At 51.6% G+C, this 21,665-nt stretch overlaps 1 protein-coding gene across 1 annotated transcript; it reads left to right on the top strand.

The window, feature by feature from the left end:
* The first annotated feature begins 129 nt into the window (after nt 1-129).
* Tmprss13 (transmembrane serine protease 13) lies at nt 130-19,777 on the top strand. Its single transcript, XM_071616993.1, has 13 exons — nt 130-144; nt 1,908-2,142; nt 2,925-3,029; nt 5,474-5,596; nt 6,572-6,701; nt 8,500-8,592; nt 10,420-10,463; nt 11,753-11,915; nt 12,742-12,914; nt 17,429-17,527; nt 18,718-18,860; nt 18,994-19,146; nt 19,751-19,777. The coding sequence occupies exons 1-13, from the start codon at nt 130-132 to the stop codon at nt 19,775-19,777; spliced, it is 1,503 nt and encodes a 500-aa protein (XP_071473094.1).
* The last annotated feature ends 1,888 nt before the right edge of the window (nt 19,778-21,665 follow it).

Here is a 21,665-nt window from a genome sequence, read left to right as displayed (position 1 = left end):
TTCTCTCTGATAAGTGGATGCTGATCCATAATGGTGGGGGGAGTGGGAAGAATGGACAAATTTTGATTGGGCAAAGGAAATGGGAGAAGAGGGGAAAGGACATGGGGTCAGGAAAGAAGGTGGAATGAGATGGACATCATTACCGTAAGTACATATATGACTGCACATACGATGCAACTCTACATCGTGTATAACCAGAGAAATGAAAAGTTGCGCTCCATTTGTGTGCAATGAATTGAAATGCATTCTCCTGTCATGTATAACTAATTAAAACAAATTTTTAAAAAGTTTTTCAAAGATATGTAAAAAGTAAAACCAAATAGGCGTTTGTGGCAGGGATGAGGGGTGCACTCCGGCTGGATGTGCCCATGAGGAAGACTGGGGTCTGGTCTGCTTAGGAAGGATGTTCAACGTGTGGTTGGCGAGGGATGGAAATGGAGGCCTAAGAGAGCCAGTGCCCTCCCCAGCCCTGGGTCCCCAAGCCTAGGTGGGGTTCCTCCACTGTTCCACTGTCGCCAGGACAGCTGCCCTCCTGAGCAGCCAACCAGTTCTCAGCAGATGTTACAATGATGGTCAGATGTAGCCCGGGAGCCAGGTCAGCTCCTGCTCTGGGGGCTCAGAAGGGGACTGAAGAGGCAGAGGTGCAGGAGGGAGGTCAGGGGGACTTCTGCCCACCAGCTCCCTCTCCCGGATTTAGATCACTCCAAGCTTTGGCTTTCCAGAAAGGAGCAGCACTGGCTGTTCTTTGACTGCCCTTGAAGTTCCAGCTGCTGCCTTCCTTGGTATAGCCGTCCGCCAGGAGCCCTGGACTCCAACTTTCTGGGTTCAAGTCCTGACTCTGCTACTTTCTAGCTCTGAGAACTTGATCAAGTTGCTTCATCTCTCCACCTCTGTTCCTCCCTGTGCAAAATGGGAATAATAATGGTTCCTGCCTCATAGGATTGTTAAGAGGATTAAATGAGGAAATATATATAAAGGGCTTAGAGCACATTAAGTCCTCTGTACATATAAATTAACACAGTAAATATAAATTAAAAACCACTCCAACTAAGGTCCTTGTCCAAGCATGGGAGAGCCGCACCCCAGCCTGTGCCTTCTTCCCTTGCCTCTCGCCTCTTGAGGCTCCTGGCGGATTCGTGCGCATGTGCATATGCATGCAAGATCCAGTGGGACTGGGCTGGGGATGTGGCTCAAGTGGTAGCGCGCTCGCCTGGCATGCATGCAGCCCAGTTTCGACCCTCAGCACCACATACAAACAAAGATGTTGTGTCTGCCGAAAACTAAAAAATAAACATTAAAAAATTCTCTCTCTCTCTCTTTAAAAAAAATAATAAATAAATAAAGATATTGTGTCCACTGAAAATTGAAAAATAAATATTAAAAAAAATAAATATTAAAAAAGGATACTGTTTGGCTCAGTAAGGCCAGGCCACACAGCAGAGGCATAAGGATACTATTGCAGAGAATAGGGGCTTGTCAGGGCAGCTGAGGGCTTTTCTTAAGCAGGGTGTTTTACTTTTTCACAAAAGCTTATAGTAGTGAGACAGTATTTTATAATTTAACACATACATGAAAGAAAAGGATGGGGGTGTAGGAGGAAGTGAGGGGGTGGTGACTTTCCCCATAGGGGACGGGATTCCTCCATCCCACATCGCAGAGAGAGTGTGCCTCCCGGCAGCCCCTTCTTTGACCCTCCCTCTACACACACAGCCTGAGGAGGTGCCCCAGCTCACAGCACATGGCCCCCTGCCCTCTGCCCACGTCTGCGGGTCCCCGTCGGGGAGCCAGGGCCAGCACTCTCTCTCCCCTTGCTCACACATGTCTTCTCAGGTGCTTCCTTGTCCACCCCAGCCCTTTTCCATTTATCCCCTGGCCCCGCCTGAGGGACGCCCTCTGTTCTGTTATAGAATGCTTCCCCGGCAAGGACGCCCCCAGCCCGGGCTTCTCCAGCAAGGACGTCTCCGGCTCGGGCCTCCCCATCCAGGTCCTCATCGGGAGGGTCATCATCGGCCAGGTCAGCCTCCACGACGTCCTCTCCAACAAGAGTGTGTCTTGTTAGAGCGACACCAGTGGGGGCTGTCCCAGTCCGGGCATCTCCTGCCAGGTCAGCGCCAGCCACCAGGGCCAGCGGGGAGAGCCCAGGTAAGGGGGACATGGCAGGGAGGGCAGGAGGAACAGGGAAGCAGTCTGTGGGTGTCAGGAGATCTCAGCTGGCGCTCTCTGCTCCTCAGGCCTCTGGGATAATGACGTTGGGCATGGCCAGGGTGGGCTGTGAGGGACCTGGGGAGGCAAAGGCAGAGAGGAAGTGTCACTTGAAAACCCAAGGCAGGCAGGCCTGGTTGATATCTGACTGTGACCGGCCACCATGGTCTCCACACCTCTTCCTCACAGTTCCACTCAGACACATTTGGCCTGAAGTATTTTCAGCCCCTGCCCCTAGGAATCTAAGCTCCCTGAGGACAGGGCTCTGTGATATGTGCTCATTTTGCACCCTACTGAGGTTCCCCCCTGTGCTGGGTTCCTCCTAGCCAAAGAGGTTTGGGGACCATCCCAGTCTTGCTTCTCAGAGTGGGTGAGGCACTTTGGTGGGCTTTGGAATCAGACACACTGCATGTGATCCTCTGCCCTGTCACTCCCTAGCCAAGCAACCTTGGGCAAGTTATTTCATTTCCATGAGCCTCAGTTTCCCTATCTATAAAATGGGACTCAGCTTACAAGGATACTGTGAGAAAGAAGTCAGAGAACATATGCAAAGTGCCTGGCTGGCCCAGAGGAGTGCATAAAAGGGTTGGCATCAGGAGGGTGGAGGCATACTCTGGGTGCAGAGGTCCTAATGGGCCCTCCCGGGCCAGCCTTGCTTCCTTCTCCTCCACCTGCCAGACTCCTCCCCAGCAGCCTTACCTCCCTTGCTGCCCTGCTCCTAGGTCTCGGCTTGCCCAAGTTCTCCTGGCAGGAGAGCCAGAAGCAGCTGCCGCTCATCGGGTGTGTCCTCCTCCTCATCGCCCTCGTGGTCGCGCTCATCCTTCTCTGTGAGTTGAATGGAGGGAGCAGGGGTGGGTTCTGGTGGTTGCCAGGTGGCACAGGGCCCTGGGATGCGGGCACACATCTGGGACAGGGCACCCCATGCTCACTCTGCTACCACATTCATGCAGAGACACTCCTGCAAATGGCCTTGGACCATAGAACAGCCTTTGAGGCAGCTGGGTTAAGAGTGTGGGATGCAGAGGAGCCTGGGCTTGGGTCCCTCTGGGCTACTTCCTGTGCAACTTACCCGGGCAAGTGAGCTAACCACGCTGAGCTCAGTCTCTGCATCTTCAATTGGGACAGAACCCATTTCCATGTGCCCATCAGCTCTCATTCCAACTTCATCGGGTATGAGGACCAAATGAGATGATGGCATAATTCCTGGCACAAATCCTCACTCTCCTAATGCTAGTTACTAAAAAGATAAAAGAAAAAAAAAAGCATGAAAACATTGATGAGAAAAATGGATATCTGGCCAGTTCTAAGTTCAGGGTTTCAGGACCCTTCAATTTCTCCCTCTTTGGAAAAGATACCCAGGGTGCGCCCCAGGGTCTCTGCTCAGCAGTTGACTGGGAGAGCCCAGCACAGGGGGGAACTCAGTAGGGAACAAAAGTGGGCATGCATCACACTCTGACTCCTGGGATTGGCAGAGGTTGGAAATCACTCAGGCCAAATGTGTCTGAGCATGACTGTGAGAAAGAGGTGACACCTATATGGGCCAGGGTGCAGGGGCCAGATGGAGACGTGGAAGATGGAAGAGCAGTTCTGACCTGGACTGGGTCTGAGAGCAGATAAGCAGCATCTGGAAGTGTGGGGGCCTGGTGGTCAAGGCCGGAATGAGGAGAGGGAGGGGACCTGCCTAGCCACAGGGGAGAGTACACACTTGGGGGCCTGGGGTCATCTGTTTGGCTCAGTAAGGCCAGGCCACACAGAGAGGCATAAGGATACTATTGCAGAGACGGTGGGGCAAAGGGCGGGGTGGCTGAGGAAGAGGGCTGTGTGAGAGGGGGCCACGTGCCCACCCAGGAACTCCCTGCCCTCACACCCTGCTCCTGCTTCCTACCAACTGCATGGCTTCAACAAGTTGTTACCATTCTGAGCCTCAGTTTCCCCACCTGATGACCATGTAGTGGAGTCTGTCATGATGTGTGTAAAGGCCTTGCGGGGCCACGTGGCACCTCCTATGGGTGCTCCCACCCTGCTCCTCTCCTGCATCCTGCCCCATGAGAGTGGAAAATGACCCACAGAGGGAGCATATGGCACCCAAAGTTGGGCTCCCTGAATAGAGTTAAGCTCCTGGCCTGGTTTTGGAGCATTTCCTGAAGTCCCCAGTGGCTCCTTCAGGGAGGTCTGGAAATCAGGGCCAGGGAGGTGGTGTGACTTGTGAAGGTCACTGTGCAGCTACGTGGTGGGGTCAGGACTGGAGCCCAGCCTCCCAGCTCCCATCCACATTGAGGTGGCCACTTCACAAACATTCTGAGAGCTGAACTGCCCCGTGTTTCCCAGAGGTTAGGGATTAGGAGGACAGGAGGACCATGACATGGAGAGGAGGGATTTGTGTCTGCACTGGAAGGAGCAGTCACAACAAGTGGCCTTTACCTTGGTGACCAAGAGCAAGTCGTGGGGGCCAGTGGGAGAATGTGGGGTTGGGGCTGAGGAGTCAGCTAGGCCAGGAGGCCGGGTGAGGAATGAGGACTCTGTCTGGGGCATCTTGAGGGCGGGGGTGGGTAGTGTCTCCAGGCAGTAGGGCAACAGTTCCTGGCTTGGAAAGGGATTGCTGTTAGAAACAGGAGGTCAAGAAGCTGATTGTATAAGGTTCTTGAAGAGGTTTTCTCATACACTTGAGTGAGAAGAGTTGAGTGAGAAGACATTTGAAGGCATAAAGGCAAGTAGTGAGGCAAGGATAGCACAGGAGACACCCTCACTTAGGGGAAAGGGAGAAAGAAGCCCACCCAGGAACTCCCTAGGCTGGAAGGACAGTCACTCTTGAGAGGACAAGACCATGGTGGCTGCATGTGTGTGATTGTAGGGATAAAAATGTCTGCTCTGACCCTGTGGAGCACAGAGAAGAGGGGATGCCAGAGGGTCCTGAGGGGCCTTGGGACACTGGAGGGGGTGGTTTCTCCAGCCCCTGTCTCAGCCAGCGCGCAGGGCAGGGGGACCCCCAAGAACTGCCCACCTCAGCACCCCATCTCTCTCTCTCTCCCCCTCCTCTCTCTGGGTGGCTGGCTGCTCGAGTCTGCCTGGGGCTGCCCTGCTTGCAGGAGCTTTCTGGGGCATTCCGGAGCATTCCTGAGCAGCCTTTCTCTCCATACAGATGGGGGACGAGAGCCCCAGAGTCCGAGAGGGATTGCAGGTCGGTGTCTCAGAACCCCCAGGGCCTTGGGCTTCTCAGTGTCTCGCCTCTGTGGGGTCGGCTGTGACCCAGCTTTTGCTTCTGTTTTTCCAGTCTACTTCTGGCGGGGCCACACGGGGATCAAGTACAAGGAGCCCGTGGAGAGCTGCCCCAAGCACGCAGTTCGCTGTGATGGGGTGGTGGACTGCAAGCTGAAGAGTGACGAGCTGGGCTGTGGTAAGGAGGCTGGACATGGGAGTGTGTGTGTGTGTTCGTGCATGTGCGCACATGTGTGTGTGTGTGTGTGCATGCACGCTCTGGTGACTTCTAACTGTGGTGCAAACTGTAAGAGATCAAACAGGAGGAAATGGACAGAGAATCAGAAAATCTGGGTCCTAGTTACAGTAGACTTGGGTTTAAAGCTTGACTTCAGTGCTGTGTGACCTGCATAAGCCACTTACCTTCTCAGGGCTGCAGTTTCTTAATTTGTAAAGTGAATGAATTGGACAAGATTAGTGAGTCTCCAATAAAATCTGACAACTCTCAAATATCAGACTGATCTAAGCGGAGCAGCTCTGACTAGAGATGACTAAGGGGTCCAGAGCACCATGCCTGTGTCCCTCCTCTCTGTCCAGTGGGTGACCTCCACTTTGCCACTCCTGTGGTTTCTTGAAGTTCTAGAGAGAGATCTGTTTGTGCTCTTGTTGTGGTTCGTGAGCGTGTGGCTCGTGAGTGTGTGAGGTCTGCACTCAGCCCTGCTGAGGTGTGTATGTGAGGGTGCCTGTATGTACAGGTGGCCCGTCCATTTCACCTGTGCATAGACATGTCCACTTGTCCACAACTACAATCATCTGTGACAGTCTGTCGTGTCAGATCACAGACCTTATTTCTCTTGTTACCTTCTCCTTTGGGCATGCCACTGTCCTCTCGGGGTGATGGTTCCTGGCAATGTGCACCCCTTCTCCCAGTGGCTCTGGGTCCTTGGTGGAGAGATCTCGCCCTGCCCCTTCCCTGGCCAGGGCTCTGCCCTTGCCCAGCATCTTGGGTTTCCGAGGACTGGCCTGCCACTGCTGCTGGAGCCAACCTCCCGAATGTCCGAGGCCTGAGGGAACGGCCCCAGGACAGGAGCCTCTTGGAGATTCCCTGCACACCTCCCCAAGAGCGAAGCCTCCTGGGTGCTGAGAATCTGCTCTGCCCTTTTCTGCCCTGCAGTGAGGTTTGACTGGGAGAAGTCTCTGCTGAAAGTCTACTCTGGGTCCTCTCATGAGTGGCTTCCCGTCTGCAGCAGCAGCTGGAACGACTCCGACTCAGAGAAGATCTGCCGGCAGCTGGGGTTTGAAAGGTAAACCTCCCGAGGGCCCCAGGGGTGCAGCAGGCTCTTTGCAGGGGTGTCGCAGGCGCATCATAGGAACCCCTTGTTAAAGGGTCATAGGCCACCAGGGCTGATCCTAGTAGCTCAGGGTATGTCTTTCAAAAAGGCAGTGGCCCTGGGATCCTATGAGTGTGGGGCAAGCGGTTTCCCTGAGGCCCCATAATTATTTGCTGTAATCAGTCCCCTCTACAGCTCTGCAGCAAAGCACCTTGTGTCGTTGCCACACTGAATGGTTTCAAGCTGCAAGAGGAGGCTGGATGTTTGGTCAGGTCTCATCTTCTGACAACTGGGAGCCAGAAACTCAGGCTATGCAAAGCCCTTTGGTGGACTCTGAGCAGTACTAGTTTTTGTTTGGACTAGAACTCATGAAATGGGAAATCAGGTGGGGCAGGTGTGGCCAGGTCAAGTCATAAGAAGCTTTAACTCTAAAGATTTTAAATCAAGGAGCCAATGATGATGGGTGGAACAGGGAGCAGGGTGGATCGTGACCTTCCTACGGAAGGAGCCTCCAGTTGGCAACCTCCCTCTTGGCCTGAGTCATTAAGCTGAGTGGTTTTGTGTGTGAGGTTGTGGGGAAAAGGTTTAGGATCTCCCTGTGGGTTCTCTGTAAAAGAATCACCTGGAAAACCATGGTTGGGGGCTAGGACTTAAAACTAGTTCTCGTCCCTCTCCTCAGCCTCAGAGTCCTGGTGGAGGGCAGGGAGATGCTGAGTAATCCAATATAAACCAATGACATTTGTTATTCATGAATTGTGTGACCACATTCAAGCCTGAACCCCCGGGGAGATTCAGTTCTTTAAATATCGTTTATTCAAAGAGCATTCACTGAGCTTTCATGAGATGCTAGTGACTATGTGGCACCTGGACACAATGGAGCAAGAGGTGATCCTGCCCTTGAAGATGCTCTAGTAAGAGAGGCTTACACCAACAATCCCACTTAAGGACATGCGTGGGGGCTCTGTGGGCCCAGGACAGCGAAGGTGCCTAGCTGCATTTGGAAGAAAGAGCAGAGGATGGAAGGATGGGCCCTCCCTCTGGGTAGAGGAAGAGCATGTGTGAGCTTTGGGCAAGGACACACCACATTCTAGAAATGTATACAATTTCCACACAGAGAGTGGAACACACCAGAATCACCTGAGGTGCTTGTGAAGATATGCCCCAGAACCCACATCTCTGTGATTAGGATTTAGAACCTGCTTAGCACATACCCAAGGGGATTCCTGGCATGCTATGCCCTGAAAGTCACCAGTGTACTTGTCTAGGGTCCTCAAACTTAAAAAATGCAAATCAGCAACCTGGGGATCTTTGCAATGCAGATTCAGACTCGGCAGGTCTGGGATGATGCTGATGCCGCTGGTCATGGACCACAGTTTAGACAGAAAAGGGTGAGATTGGTGCTTCTCAAACTTGCAACAGAACTGCCTCGAGGACCTGTAAAATAAAGATTGCTGGGAGCATCCCCAGAGCTTCCAATTCAATAGGTCTGGGGTAGAACCTGGGAATGTGTGTTTCTAAAGAACTCCCTGTCTGGAACCACGCTTTGAGAAGTGCTGGGCTGGTACACGGGGCTAGTGGGTTGGGGCAGAATATGCAGGTGGGGTCCAACTATATGGGGCCTTGACTGCTGCATGGAAGAGTGGCCACCATTCAGACCACTGCGGTCCAGCCTCTGTCTGCAGGGCTGTTGAGGTGAGGGCTCTCAAGCCAACTGGAGAACTTGGGGCACTCTATCTCCAGTGGGCTCATTCTTCTCCTTCCTTCCTCACAGTGCTTACCGGACAACCGAGGTGGCCCACAGGGATTTTGCCAGCAGTTTCTCAATCTCTGAGTACAACTCCACCATCCAGGAGAGCCTCCGCAGGTGTGGTGGGGTGAACCAGGCTGCCTGCCTGTGAGCAGTGGAATGAGGGGCTGGGAGGGTCTTTGAGTCAGGGAGCCCCTCTCCCTTGCCTTCCATGGACCCAGGCCCCAGGAATCCATCATGAACGTTCAAGGGTATCTCAGTTACGTTCCATTTTCACCACCCCGCCTACTGGCTTAAAAGTTCTTATTTGAGCCTTCGGGCTGAGAGTTTGCCTGGTTGTCAGTGACAATTAGTAAATGCCACGTCCCCTGCACGGCTCTTAATTCAGTTTTCTGAGCCAGGAAGTGAGGAGATGGAGAAAAGACAGATACACAAATAGAGGAAAAAACTGGGTCTCGGTGGTTGACTACAACCCTGTTAGGAGGTGGTGACACGCCACAAGCTCAGCACGTTTATTACGTAGGTACAAACATCAAAAGGATTTATTGTGAGAAAGTTTCTTCCAAGTAAGCAGAGCCAAGGTCATGAGTATGAGCAGCCTGATTATGATTGTCAACTTGTGCCCATAACTTTCCACCCCCGAGCACCTGGTGTCTGAATCTCAAGGCCAAGAACTGAATAGTTCTGTGGCTGGCTCAGAACCTCCTATTGAATAGGGCTTCACCATAGCAACAGGGCAGTCTCAAATCGAGGCCTTTGAACAGGGTTCCCAAGAGAGGCGTCCCCTCTGTCACAGGACAGTTTGAGAGCCATAATTCAGTTGCTGCCTGACAAATAAATCTTGGGGCCACCCATCGGCCAGGTGTTTGAACTGAAAGCTTCTGCAGAGACTGGAATAGGGGCAGCAGTAAAAAGCATAGCTGGGATTGGGTTGGAGATCAAGAGCAAAGGCACTGCAGGTGCAAGTGGCCAGGGACCAGGAGGCCCATCTAGGAAGCATCAGCCTCCATTGGGACCTCCTGGTTCTCTGTCATCCTTGTGTTGCAGCCCTTCCTCTCCCAGTCTGTTTTAGTCACTTTTTTTTTTTTTTTTGGTCACTGTGACCAAAAGACCCGACAAGAATAGTTAGTGGAGGGAAAATATATTCTGGCTCATTGTTTCAGAGCTTCAGTCCATGATCAACCAACTCCATTGCTCTGGACCACAGGTGAGGCAGAACATCATGGTGGTAGGGTGTAGCAAAGAAAGCAGCTCAGGATGTGGCAATGAGGAATCAGAGAGAACACCGTTCACCAAGGACAAAATACCAGCCTGTGAGGCAAAGCCCCAGTGACCCACATCCTCCAACCACTCCCACCTGTCTGCAGTTACCACACAGTGAATCCTTATCAGTGGACTAATCCATCGATTGCTACCACTCTCATAATCTAATCATCTCACCTCGGAATGTTCTTATATCGTCTCACATATGAACTTTTGAGGGATACCACATATCCAAATTGTAACATAATCCACTGGGGGGGAGGTGTTCCACCCGCTGGCATTGTTTACTTTGTGGAAGGGAGAGAAGAAGCAAGGGTCTGAGAGATGGCGTGGTGCATCTGGATGCCTGCTCTAGGTTAGGTGGGTTTGCTTGTTACCCTGAGGACCTGTCAGAGGAGCCTTTGGTTACCTGTTTAGTTGTGGAAGATGCTAGAACAGTGAAGACTTGGGTTCAAAGAACTGGGAGGGAGGTGAGAATGGAGATAATTTGCTTTGAACCATCCCTATTCCTGGAGAAAGTGCGGAAGGAAGAATTTCCCACTGGGAAAGAGAAAGTCAGTCTCCACTTCTTGTGACAAGGGTAGCTTCCTGGAAATGGGATCGGATCTGAGCAGGAGTCAATTGGGAAGTCTTCCTGGAGGAGGTGGCTACTCTTCTCACCTTCTGTATGTCCTCTTGCAGGTCTGAATGCCCTTCCCAGCGGTACGTCTCTCTCCAGTGTTCCCGTAAGATGCTCTTTTTTTGTATTGTGCTGTGTGTGGGTTGGGAGTCAGGGGGCAGGAGGTGATGAGTGGCCCGGGTCTCAGCAAGGAGGAGGGTCTCAGCCAGGAGTCCTGCTTCGGGACCAGAATCCCATAAGGGCCATCCTAGAATCACATTTTCTCTCTCCTAATTCTGATAGGGGTCAGTCAGCAACTTCTCTCTTTCCAAGGAAGCCACACAAGTCTTCTGCACTCTAGGCCAAGGCCAAGGACAGGGCAGGAGTGCAGCCTGTGGGAAGCTAAGGGCTCTGTATCCATAGACAGGGCCCTAGATGGAGATGAGGATCTGGATCCAACAGCTATGAGCACATTGCACATGGAGGGCACTGCGCGGTGGCTTTACAATCAAGGCTGCAGTGAGTGCCTACAGCTTCCCTTCGAGGCAGATGCTAATACTGTCCACCTACCTTTTAAGTAAGGTTGAAATGTTTACATTGCCGGAGGTCAGACAGGCCACTGGCAGATGAGAAGCTGGGATCTGACCTTGGGTCTGACCTGGAGCCCAGGCTGTGACCCATCCCAGAATGACTGTGTTCTCAGTGACAGCTAGGGGCAGGGAGGACACAGGGCTATGGATGGAGTGACCACCCCCCTAGGGCCTCACTCTCTCCCCTGCAAGGAGAAAAGACACTGGTCTAAGCACACTCTGGGGGCTGCCTCCTGGTCCATGATTGCAAGGGTGACTCTCCAGCCATGCTTGGAGATGTTCCCTGAGATGGAGGGCCACCAACAGCACTCAATGACCCATCGTGTGGGCACAAGCCCACGTGTGTACCACAGGAAGTTTATTTCTCCATCATTTTGAATGACAGAGATGCCCTTCACAGTGCTTATCAATTCAGGGTCATGTTAGAATCTGTCTGTTTTTTCTGAGCCCCTGGCAGCAGCCCCACATTGTACCCTGAAACCCTAATGCCTGGCTCAATGACAAACATTGGGCACTTAGTAAGCATTGATCAAATTAATGAAAGATTGAACGAATGAATAGAAGGAAAGGGGAAGCTGTCTCGGATCAAACTTCCTACCAGGTGATCCAAAATGCTGGCCCACCATGTGGTCTTCCTGCTTGGGCAGGAAGTAGCTGTACCACATTAGACTAGGTGAGGCAAAGAGGCATCTCAGGTGGGTGGGAGGGTGGCTGGTGGGCACCCTTCAGGATGGGATGCCTGAGCCTGCAGGGAACCCAGGGAGTGAGGCAGGGGCTTTGAGAGGAGCAGGTTTATGGTTTACGGTTTGTCTCTTCACTTCCCCAGACTGCGGTCTAAGAGCCATAACCGGGAGGATCGTGGGAGGGACGCTGACCTCAGAGAACAAGTGGCCTTGGCAAGTCAGTCTTCACTACGGCATCACCCACATCTGCGGCGGCACGCTCATCGATGCCCAGTGGGTGCTCACCGCTGCCCACTGCTTCTTTGTGTAAGTGCGTGAGGAACCTGTGATTCGGTGCTGCTAGGGATAGGGGATCACCAGGAAGGGTGGATTGTGGACTGACCTCTCGGTGGAGGAGGGCGTGGTGTGACCCAGTGCCCCTGGGCCAGAGGCTGGTGCTGCTGGTCAGGATCTGCAGTGGTTGTTTGGTCCTGGAGTGTGAGTTGGAGCACTTGTGTTGAGGCAGGTCTAAGAATGAGAAAATGCTATGATTTCTCCCAGGAAAGTGAGGCAGGAAGGAAGAGGGACTTTGAACCCTTGCCCTGAAGAGCAGGGTGGAAAAACAGGCTTTGGGCTTATGCCATCTCCTGCAGAGGAGCCTGAAAAGTCAGGAACACGGTCCCAGGAATTGAGGGATGGGGATGAAGAGAGAACAGTGCAGTCAGCTCTGATAGTGTCTGGTCAGTCTTGTCCCCTCAGGGGCCCATACAGCCCAGACCTCAGGGGCTCTGGATTCCCATAAGTAAGTCTTCAGCAGGTCACTCTGTCCCATCTAAATCTCCAAGGCTGCTAAGGGTACTATGACTGTGATCTGTCCCATCCACTGCTTGTTATCCTTGGTGGCCTGCTGATAAGATAGTGGAGTGTAAATGCCACGCAAGTTTTCCACATTGTAAGGTGCAGAATGACTCGTTCAGAATATGGGAGTGTGGGGGATTGCTTTGGATCTCATACAATAGTGGTCCCCTCCAGAGGTCAATTCATCTATCCTCCTGCCTCCAAGCTGATGCTCCTGCTGCAGTTCCCTGTGTGCAGCAGGGGCTGCCAGTGAACTCTGCCAGGCGGGTAACTGGATAGTGCTTTCTTGTGGCAGGACCCGGGAGAAGATCCTGGATGGCTGGAAGGTGTATGCCGGGACTCACAACCTGCACCAGCTGCCTGAGGCAGCCTCCATCTCCCAGATCATCATCAATGGCAACTACACGGATGAGCAGGATGACTATGACATTGCACTCGTGCGGCTCTCCAAGCCCCTGACCCTGTCCAGTGAGTGAATCTGTGCCCCCTTCTCTCTTCCCCAGCACCCTTGGCAGCCCTTGGAATTGGCAGTGCCTGTGGACTCATCTGGGGGCCCTGGACCCTCAGCATAGCAAAAGTCAAAGACTCCTAGACATCATTAGATGGGATACTGCTCTTGGGGATCAGGGACAGGTCCTTGTTGCCCCAGTATTGAAGATTAAACACCAGAGAAACACTGAGGCAAGGGTAGAAAGAAGTTTTATTTAAGAGAGGGACAGAGATAGACTTCTGCTGAGAGAAGAGGCCCAGAACTGGGGGTGTCTTACTCTTTTATAAACCCCCAGAATCCCCCACCTACTCCTTCTTCTCTGTGTACATGCCTCAGGGCAGAAAGGAGCAGCACAGGGGGTAATCACTTGTGTTGGGCAGTGCAATCCTGGAGGTGTTAGCAACCTATTGAGCTGGGAAGTGTGATCCCAGAGGTTAGCTGTTAGCAACCAGCCCTCATCCTCTCCACCCCCATTATTCATTATCTACGCTGACTGCTAGGCCTTCATCCCCTGTCCCTCGCCTCAGTTTGTTGAGAAATATGATATTTCCTGTCCCCTCAGGCCAGGCGGGGCTGCAGGCCGATTGCTTTTTGGCAAACAAAGCATGGGGGGAGTCAGTACAGTGGGCTCAGTTTGTAGAATTATTCTCTTAACCTTGTGTTCCCACCATCCTCATCTATCTGTCCCCTTACAAATGAAACACTTTTATTTTATAATCAGGGAAATTGAGACCAAGGATTAAAAATGTTTGTTCCAAATGACACATCTCACATTGCAAATTGCTACCAGAGCCAAGGCTTCGATACTGCTCTTAGTCAATATAAATAGGTTGAATTGTTGCACTGGTAGTGACTGAGCAGAGGCCAGCCACTGTGGCAAGCATGTGACATGTATTATTGCATTTACTCCTCACAACCCTCTGGAGCAGGTCCTATTATTAGCTTCCTCTGACACATGAGGAAGTGGCGCTCTAGAGAAAGATAATTACCTAAGGCCACAAGTAATAGGTGGCAGCTTGTGAGATCCAGGTTGATCTGACACCCAAGCAACGCTCCTGCCACTTGGCTCTGGGCTGGCAGATTGTACACACTGCAGCGGAGCGCGTGAGCCAGTGCAAGTTCGACAGCTAGCTGCCGTGAAGTCAGAGCTAAGGACCAGAGGGGGCTGCACCACGGAAATGCTGTGAAAGTTCTCAGGTCACTGCGAATAAGGGATGCCAAATGAGGCTTCATCTCTCATTCACTCATGGGCTCACTTACCAGATACTCACTGTGCACCTACTATAGGCCAGCTCTGCCATTGCAAAGCAAACAGAACCAAACAGGTGACCCACACCCAGACAACCAGAAGGGGCCACCAGTGTGATGTTGGGGGCCAGGGAAGCTGTGGTGACACAGATGGGGGCACCTAATCAATCTTGAAAGGCTGAGAGATCCAAGATTCTCAAAGGCCTGGTGAAGGGGGCCTCAAGAATGGGGTCAGAATACTCTAGCACAAGCAAGCCTCACTGGTGGCAAAAGCTGGAGGGCCTCTTTTGGAGGACTGGGATTTCTGGAAGCCTTGGAGGATTCTGGTTAGTCCAGCCATTCTGGTGCTCTGAGCCTGTGAGCTGGTGTTTCCTGGCACATTCATTACGGAGGCAGTGCTGACATGAGTCAGACTGCTTAGCTCCTCAGAGTCGGGTGAGGAGGAGGATCTCGGGCCAGCTCCTACAGCAGGGCCAGACCGGAACCACGCCCACTCAGGCCACGCCCACCAGAGCCACACCCTCAACCCTCCCCCCTCCAGCCCTACCTGCAGAGACTGGGGCTGAGGTGGGGGTACATACACAAGGGTCTGTCGGTAAGCAGGACCAGAATGGGTCTTTTCAATCTTGTAAGACCTGGACTTCATCTGGCTAAACATCCAGATCTTACTTCTTACCCATCTTCTTGATATTATTAGGAATTCCAAAACAAATTAAGTAGTTTCTAAAGCCAATGAAAGCTATGAAATATTGCACAGCCTTCTCAGAAAGTAGCATTCCCTTTCCAGGGTTTGATGGGCCCCTGAGCTGGAAGAAGAGCCTTCATTTGAAAATTGCAATTCAGATTTATATAGCCCTGTGATCAGACTATGTGCCCTGACTTTTAGTTTATAAATTAGGGCTGATTTTTTTTAAAAAACTGGTTTGGAAGGCCAACCACCTTGAGTTACAGTACTTTATGAGAAAATTGTGAAAACTCACTGATGAATTTAATTCTCCCTTAAAACAAGCAGAATATATAATAACAAGTAGAATATATAATAACAGAACACAGAACAGTATTACATGTTTTTAAGAGTTTGCATCTCAAAAATGGGCCCATCACCAAACAGAGGTCTGAGGAGATTCCCCAGAAGAGAGAAGTGGCCCTCAACTTGGCCCTTGTAGGCTATTGATATACATTGCCCAAAAGAATTTCAGGATACAGCCAGAGTCACAGTGACTAACATCTGTAATCCCAGCAACTTGGAAGGCCGAGGCAGGAGGATTACAAGTGCAAGGCCAGCCTCAGCAACTTAGTGACAGCCTGTCTCAAAAAATAAAAAGGGGGCTGGGATGTGGCTCAAGCCGTAGCGTGCTCACCTAGCATGCGCGGGTCGCTGGGTTCGATCCTCAGCACCACATAAAAATAAAATAAAGATGTTGTGCCCACTGAAAACTAAAAAAAATAAATAAATATTAAAAAATTCTCTCTCTTTCTAAAAAAAAATAATAAAATAAGAAGGATTGGGATATAGCTCAGTGGTAAAGTACCCCTGGGTTCAATCCCCAGGATTTAAAAAAAAAAAAAATCAGGATGCATCAGAAAGAGGCATGAGATGTATTTAGGAATGCAAGGAGTACACACTCAAAGGGACAGAAAATGTGTGTTCCTCGAGAGTGAGATGCATTTTGGGGTCTCAGGTTCTTGTTTTAAAGGAAACTTTGTAAATAGCGAACATAGAGGTATGGGGGCGGGGGGCGGTGGCAGCACAGAGCACAGGTCCCGTGATCTGGTTCTTTTCTGGATCTTTAGGTTTGGAATGTCCTCATTATAGAGGTTTCTAACTATAGTTTCCTTTGGCTTTATTTACTCTAAAGAAAATAAGTTGTGTAAACTCGCAACGCGCATGTAGGCATTAATTAACCAGATTCACAATACTCTAAGATTCTTGGGCCTTTCAGGAATTTAGGTCTGGAGGAAAACAAGCCTGGGAAGTGAGGGTGAGGGTGTCCTTGGAGCTTCTTAGGTTTAAAGTTAGTTTCTTCTCCCTTCCCTGGTGGTCTCCTTTCTACCTAATCCTATTTCCTCTATCCTACTTCAGACATAGAAAAGAAATCATTTTTTGTTAATGATTGATGCTCTCCCTTCGTGTGTGTGTGTGTGTGTGTGTGTGTGTGTGTGTGTGTGTTTACAGATATAAAATGTGGGAGACACTGATATTCAAAGCCCTATTTATGAGAGAGGAGCTTCCCTTTCTTCCTCTCATCCTCTCCGTTCATGGAGCATTTAATATGCGCCAGGCCCTATTCTAAGTGCAGGATGCTGCCATGAACACAACAGACTTTGGAGAGCATTGCAAAAGTCTATTTTTCAAGCAATATTTTCCTCCTGCAAGTTGGAGTTTGGTGACTAATGCTCTAGACCACCTAGGGGCACAGTCTGCAGAGGGTATTTATGAAGTGATACTCAACAGCACCTTCAAAATATTGCTGTGTGGGAGCAAGGGGGCAGTGGCTGTGTTGTGCGTCTCTAGGGATGTGCTCCTCCTGCTTGTGGTGTTTTTGTTTTTGTTGTTGTTTGTTTGTTTTACCCATGCTGGTAAAAATTTGGATAGAGTGCAATGGGCCCTGGCCAACCAGCAGGTGTCCTCCCACATCAGGCTGCACACACCGTGAAGTGCCATGGCCCTAACATTTGCAGTTTAGCCTGCAGCTGTCCCTTGCTATGAGTAAAAAGCATGGAAGAGGTGAGACCCTCCGTTGGTATCAGCTTGGCCCAGTGCAGTTTCTAAGGCTATGAATCTCCCTACATGGCAACTACTGACATCAGAATGACCTTGAAGACTCTGGCAGAATCCTGAGGACTGGAGGTTTGAGATAGATTGAGCCAGATGCAGTGGTGCATGCCTGTAATCCCAGCCACTCAGGAGGCTGAGGCAGGAGGATCACAAGTTCAAGACCAGCTTCAGCAACTTAGTGAGGCCCTAAGCAACTTAGCAAGACCCTGACTCAAAATACAAAAATAAAAATGGATGGGGGATGTGGCTCAGTGGTAAAGCATCTCTAGGTTCAATCCCCAGGACCAAAACAAACAGACAAAAACCATAAAGTGGTTGAATTTTTTGCCTGGTCAGTCTAAGGCCTGGAGGATTCAGAGCTATTCTGGGAGCAAGGATGGGCCTTAGAACGTTGGTACTCCTGCCCTCGGCCCCATTGAAACCTCCAGCCTGTTCCTTCACTGACACCTCGAGGTCTTGTTTCAGGTCATATCCACCCTGCCTGCCTCCCCATGTATGGACAGACCTTCAGCCTCAACGAGACCTGCTGGATTACGGGCTTTGGCAAGACCAAAGAGACAGATGGTGAGAGGCAGAGATGCCAGGCTGTGTGTACATGCGTTTGGACATGTGTGTGTGTGCGCACGTGGTGGGGGGCATGTCTGGGTATACAGATGAGGGTCTATCTAGATGATGGTTTGGAGATCATTCCCCAACTTGCATGTGAATGTGTTGTACAGACACCTGCATATGTATCAACCAGTCAATGTGACAATGCCCTCCAGGCAAGACCACCAGGGAAGGCCCTGCAGTTGAACAAGTTGGGTTCAGTGCTCATGGCAATGAGGGAGAACTCACCTGGTGGAGAACTGTGGGGCATTTCAACCAGAGGACATTGGGAAGGGCTCAGCACAGGTGGGTGGCATGGGAGTGTTCAAAGAAGTAGGACTTTTCCCTAGATTGGATGTAGTCAGGCAGCAGGGGAAACTCTATAATTGGGGAACTTAATAATCTTATCCAAAAGGAAGGGAGTCTATAGCTATGGTGGTGGAGGAGCAGCGGTCCCTCATGTGGCTGAGAGAGGGTGTTTGTGTGGTTCACACAGTGGCCTTTTATTGGCCTGACCTTAAACAGGACAGAGAAGGAGTCTTGTTGTTCTGTGTTACTGTGTCCCAGTCACAGAGTGCCTTACCCGATGTCGGTTCTATAAAATTGTTCATGTCTCTCAGGAGGACAGCACAGTCCAGCCAGCCTGGCTCTTGGACTCAGGCCAGCTCCATGAAGTCAGGGCCACTTTTCCTGAGATGAAGCAGTGTTTGGTTTGGGCTCAGCCCTTTGATCTTACCCCCATCACTGACCAGCCATGTGGCTGTGACTTCAGCCCTAGGTTGCCCCCCTGTAAGTGGGTCAGTAAGGCCTGCCCTCTTTAGGGCACATAGTTTATGAAAACAAATGAAGTGACATCGCTGATGGTGCTTTAAACATGCACCAGCGTGTTACAATGTGTCAGGTGGCCACGCAGCTGGTGAGTTTGTGCATATGTACGTCCCTGTCCTATATGCAGTGAGCTGTGTTTTGTGAGAAGGTGTGTGTGCCCATTTGTCTTGGGTGTCCCACCACAGAGAGCCTCCCTTGGCCTGGGTCCAGGCATGGGTGGAACCCTCTGCTCCCAGGAGACTGAGTCTGCATCCGGTGGTGTGTGGTTAGAGGGCCATGAAGCCGTCTAGTCTCAATGGCTTCCCATCTTCTCTCCTTCTACTCTCACTTCATTGAAGAGAAGACATCCCCGTTCCTCAGGGAGGTGCAAGTGAATCTTATTGACTTTAAGAAATGCAATGACTACTCAGTGTACGACAGCTACCTTACCCCACGGATGATGTGTGCTGGGGACCTTCGCGGAGGCAGAGACTCTTGCCAGGTGAGGCTCAGGGCCCAGGACCCTGGGCTGGGGGAAGGCTGGGGTGTTGGGATTGGCATGGGAATCGGGCCCCACCCTTTCCTGCTTGGGAGGCCCTCCCCCTCCTGGCTGACATGCTGACTCTCCCTTATAGGGAGACAGCGGGGGGCCTCTTGTCTGCGAGCAGAACAACCGCTGGTATCTGACAGGTGTCACCAGCTGGGGCACGGGCTGTGGCCAGAGAAACAAACCGGGTGTGTACACGAAAGTGACGGAAGTCCTCCCCTGGATTTACAGCAAGATGGAGGTGAGAGCCCTGCCCAGGGATACTATGGAGGCAGGCTGAGGACTCCCCAAAGTGGGAGCTGGCGGAGGGCCCAGGCTTTTCCCCGAGGTGTAAACAGAAGTCCCCTCGGCCCTTTGCATTTGTTCAAGGCAGAGTCAGATGTCAGGCCCCGGAGGCCAGCTCCAGCTGTCCGGGTTTCTTTCCCTCCTTTCCTTCCCTCAACAGATCCCAGAGGGAGTAAAAGGGTCCACCTGGGCTCAGTCCCAGCCTCAGTACTCCTCTTCTCTCCCAGGGATGGCCAAAGTGTGAGTTCTCACAGGCCACTGAAGTGACCCTTGGAGTGGGTTAGGAGGACTCCCTCCATGGCAGGATATTGAGCATCAGGAAGCAGGATCTGCCCCCAACTCTGCTGACCCAGCTCAACCCCAGGCCCCCTGTCTGTAGCCGGGAGACTAGCCATGGCTCTGGGGCAAGGGCAGAGTAGTGGAGAGCTCAGAGCGGCCAGAAACCAGCGCATGGGGCTCTCAGGATGCTTCTGTCTTCCCTCCGCTGCCTCTCTTCTCTGATGGCAGTGCCAGGTGACCACTGGGCTCATTTTGGGTTTCTGTTCTCCTCTCTTCCTCAGAGTGAGGTGCGCTTCCGGAAATCCTAACCAGCTCCACCTGACGGCATGAGCTGCTTTGAAGACTGGCCAAAGGCACTGTGCCATGTCAATATCTGGGCTAATGGTCACCAGGCACCTTCGTTAATCCCACCTCCACTGTCTGCTGCCTCTTTGAGCGTGCGTGTATGTGTGTGTGTGTGTGTTGTTGTTGTTGTTGTTCTTCCAAGTTCTTCAGAAACCAGGAGAACTGTCAACTCTTCTTGGAATCTCAGGCTGGAAGTCTTCTGGAGATGTGAATTTGGGCTCTGTGGATGTTCCCATGGGGAGTCCATAGATGGACAGAGGAGGCGAAGCCAGCACAGAGCCTGGGGAAGGGCCTGGAAAGTGACATCAGGAATTCTTGCTTCTCTAACCCTGACTAGGAAACTAGCCCAGAGTGGGCAGATACCCAGCATCCCACGTGACACTATTGCTGTCCTGGGACAGATAACGATTTTGTTGGGAGTGCCAGCCTTTCCATGCCTGGACCATCCTCAGCAGAAACCAGTTCCATTGGCATCACAAGCATGGCACTCTCACTCAGACTCCTGCATGTGGATACCCGGAATTGAACTACACTGTCCAGGCTGATGACTGTGGCTCGGGCACACCGTATTTGTTTGGTCACAAGCTATTGGGGCAGATTTTATTTTATTTTTATATTTAAGAAATAGAAATAGATGTATTTTAAAAGATTCTCCAGAAGTTCCTGGGGCCTTGAGGGTTATAACTCCAGGGGACTCATGGGAGTTGTACCACTACTATATGTTCTGGCTTCAAGGAACTGGGTGAAGGGCCTTGCTGGACATCTCCAAGGCTACAGCGACAGGAGCCCCTTTGAGATACTCAGGGAAGCAAATCCTCATTTGGGCTGGCAGGAAAATCCAACACGAAGAGAACCACAAACTGTTCCTGCCTCCGGGGCTACAGCCAAGGCATGAAGAAATGAAGACGTGGTTGTTGCTCCTATTTAGCCCCAGGAGCCCCAGGGAAGTTCACATGGGCAGCATCCCTACTGTCCAGGACTATCCTGGGACTGTGAGGATTTGTTCTCAGCTTTCTCAATCTTTCAGTTCCTTGTTGTTCCAGAAACATAAGTCTTACTTGAAAATGGCCATGGAGAGAAAGGGAACATGGCCCCCAGGCCCTCCAAACAGCGTCCCTGGGGGATCTGAGCAGGCCCTGCTCCTGCAGGCCATCAGTGCGGCTGGCCTCCTTGCTAACTGAAGGCCTGGGGCTTCCCCGAGCTTTTCTCTGGGGCACCTCCCCAGCCCTACTCTTACCCTCCTGGGGCCATCTAGGCCCCTGTGGTGCTGTGATCTTCAGAGGCAGGTCAAGCAGATCAGCCCAGCCCAGTCGAGGCAGGCAGCCACCCAGGGAAGAGACAACCCTGGAAGGGCAGGCTGGCAGTGGCCAGAATTTGATGAGGCTGGGTACATTGGGGACTGTTATCAAGACTGGGGTGAAGGGCAGCGCCCAGCAATAAAAGTTGTGTGACCTGCAGAAGTGGTTGTGTGTTTTACTGGCCACCTAGGTAGAACATCAGGGTTGCCCACCGCTGTCCAGACATCTCAGTCACAGATCTTAGTTTGGGTTCCTCTCTTTGGGTTCTGCTCACTTAGTCACACATCTATTCATGTACCTGTTCATAGGTTGTATCAGCGTCTACTCCACTAGGTCCTTGTGCTGGGCCCAGGAGGTTCAGAGACAACAGACTCCTCCAGGACCTGGGTCATGACCCAGGGTGATGGCAGCCCTGGTGGAGTGTGGATACCATGCTTGGAACATGAACAAGGAGTCTTCTGGGCACACCTAGAGAGGTCAGGGAGGCTTTGCAGAGGAGGTGAGGTTCCAAATGAGTCGTAAAGAGTAGATGCAGCTTCACAAAGTAGACAAC

The sequence above is a fragment of the Marmota flaviventris genome, chromosome 9, assembly GCF_047511675.1.
Source record: "Marmota flaviventris isolate mMarFla1 chromosome 9, mMarFla1.hap1, whole genome shotgun sequence".
In the NCBI taxonomy this organism is placed as follows: Eukaryota; Metazoa; Chordata; class Mammalia; order Rodentia; family Sciuridae; genus Marmota; species Marmota flaviventris.
The sequence above is the reverse complement of the archived record's forward strand: the minus strand, read 5'-3'. Positions and strand labels throughout refer to the sequence as shown.

Bases quoted from the DNA above. Each gene is read 5' to 3' on its own strand.
- Tmprss13 (XM_071616993.1), top strand. The intron at 3,030-5,473 runs GTGAGTTGAATG...CTGTTTTTCCAG, and splicing joins GGTCGCGCTCATCCTTCTCT to TCTACTTCTGGCGGGGCCAC. The intron at 5,597-6,571 runs GTAAGGAGGCTG...TCTGCCCTGCAG, and splicing joins GAGTGACGAGCTGGGCTGTG to TGAGGTTTGACTGGGAGAAG.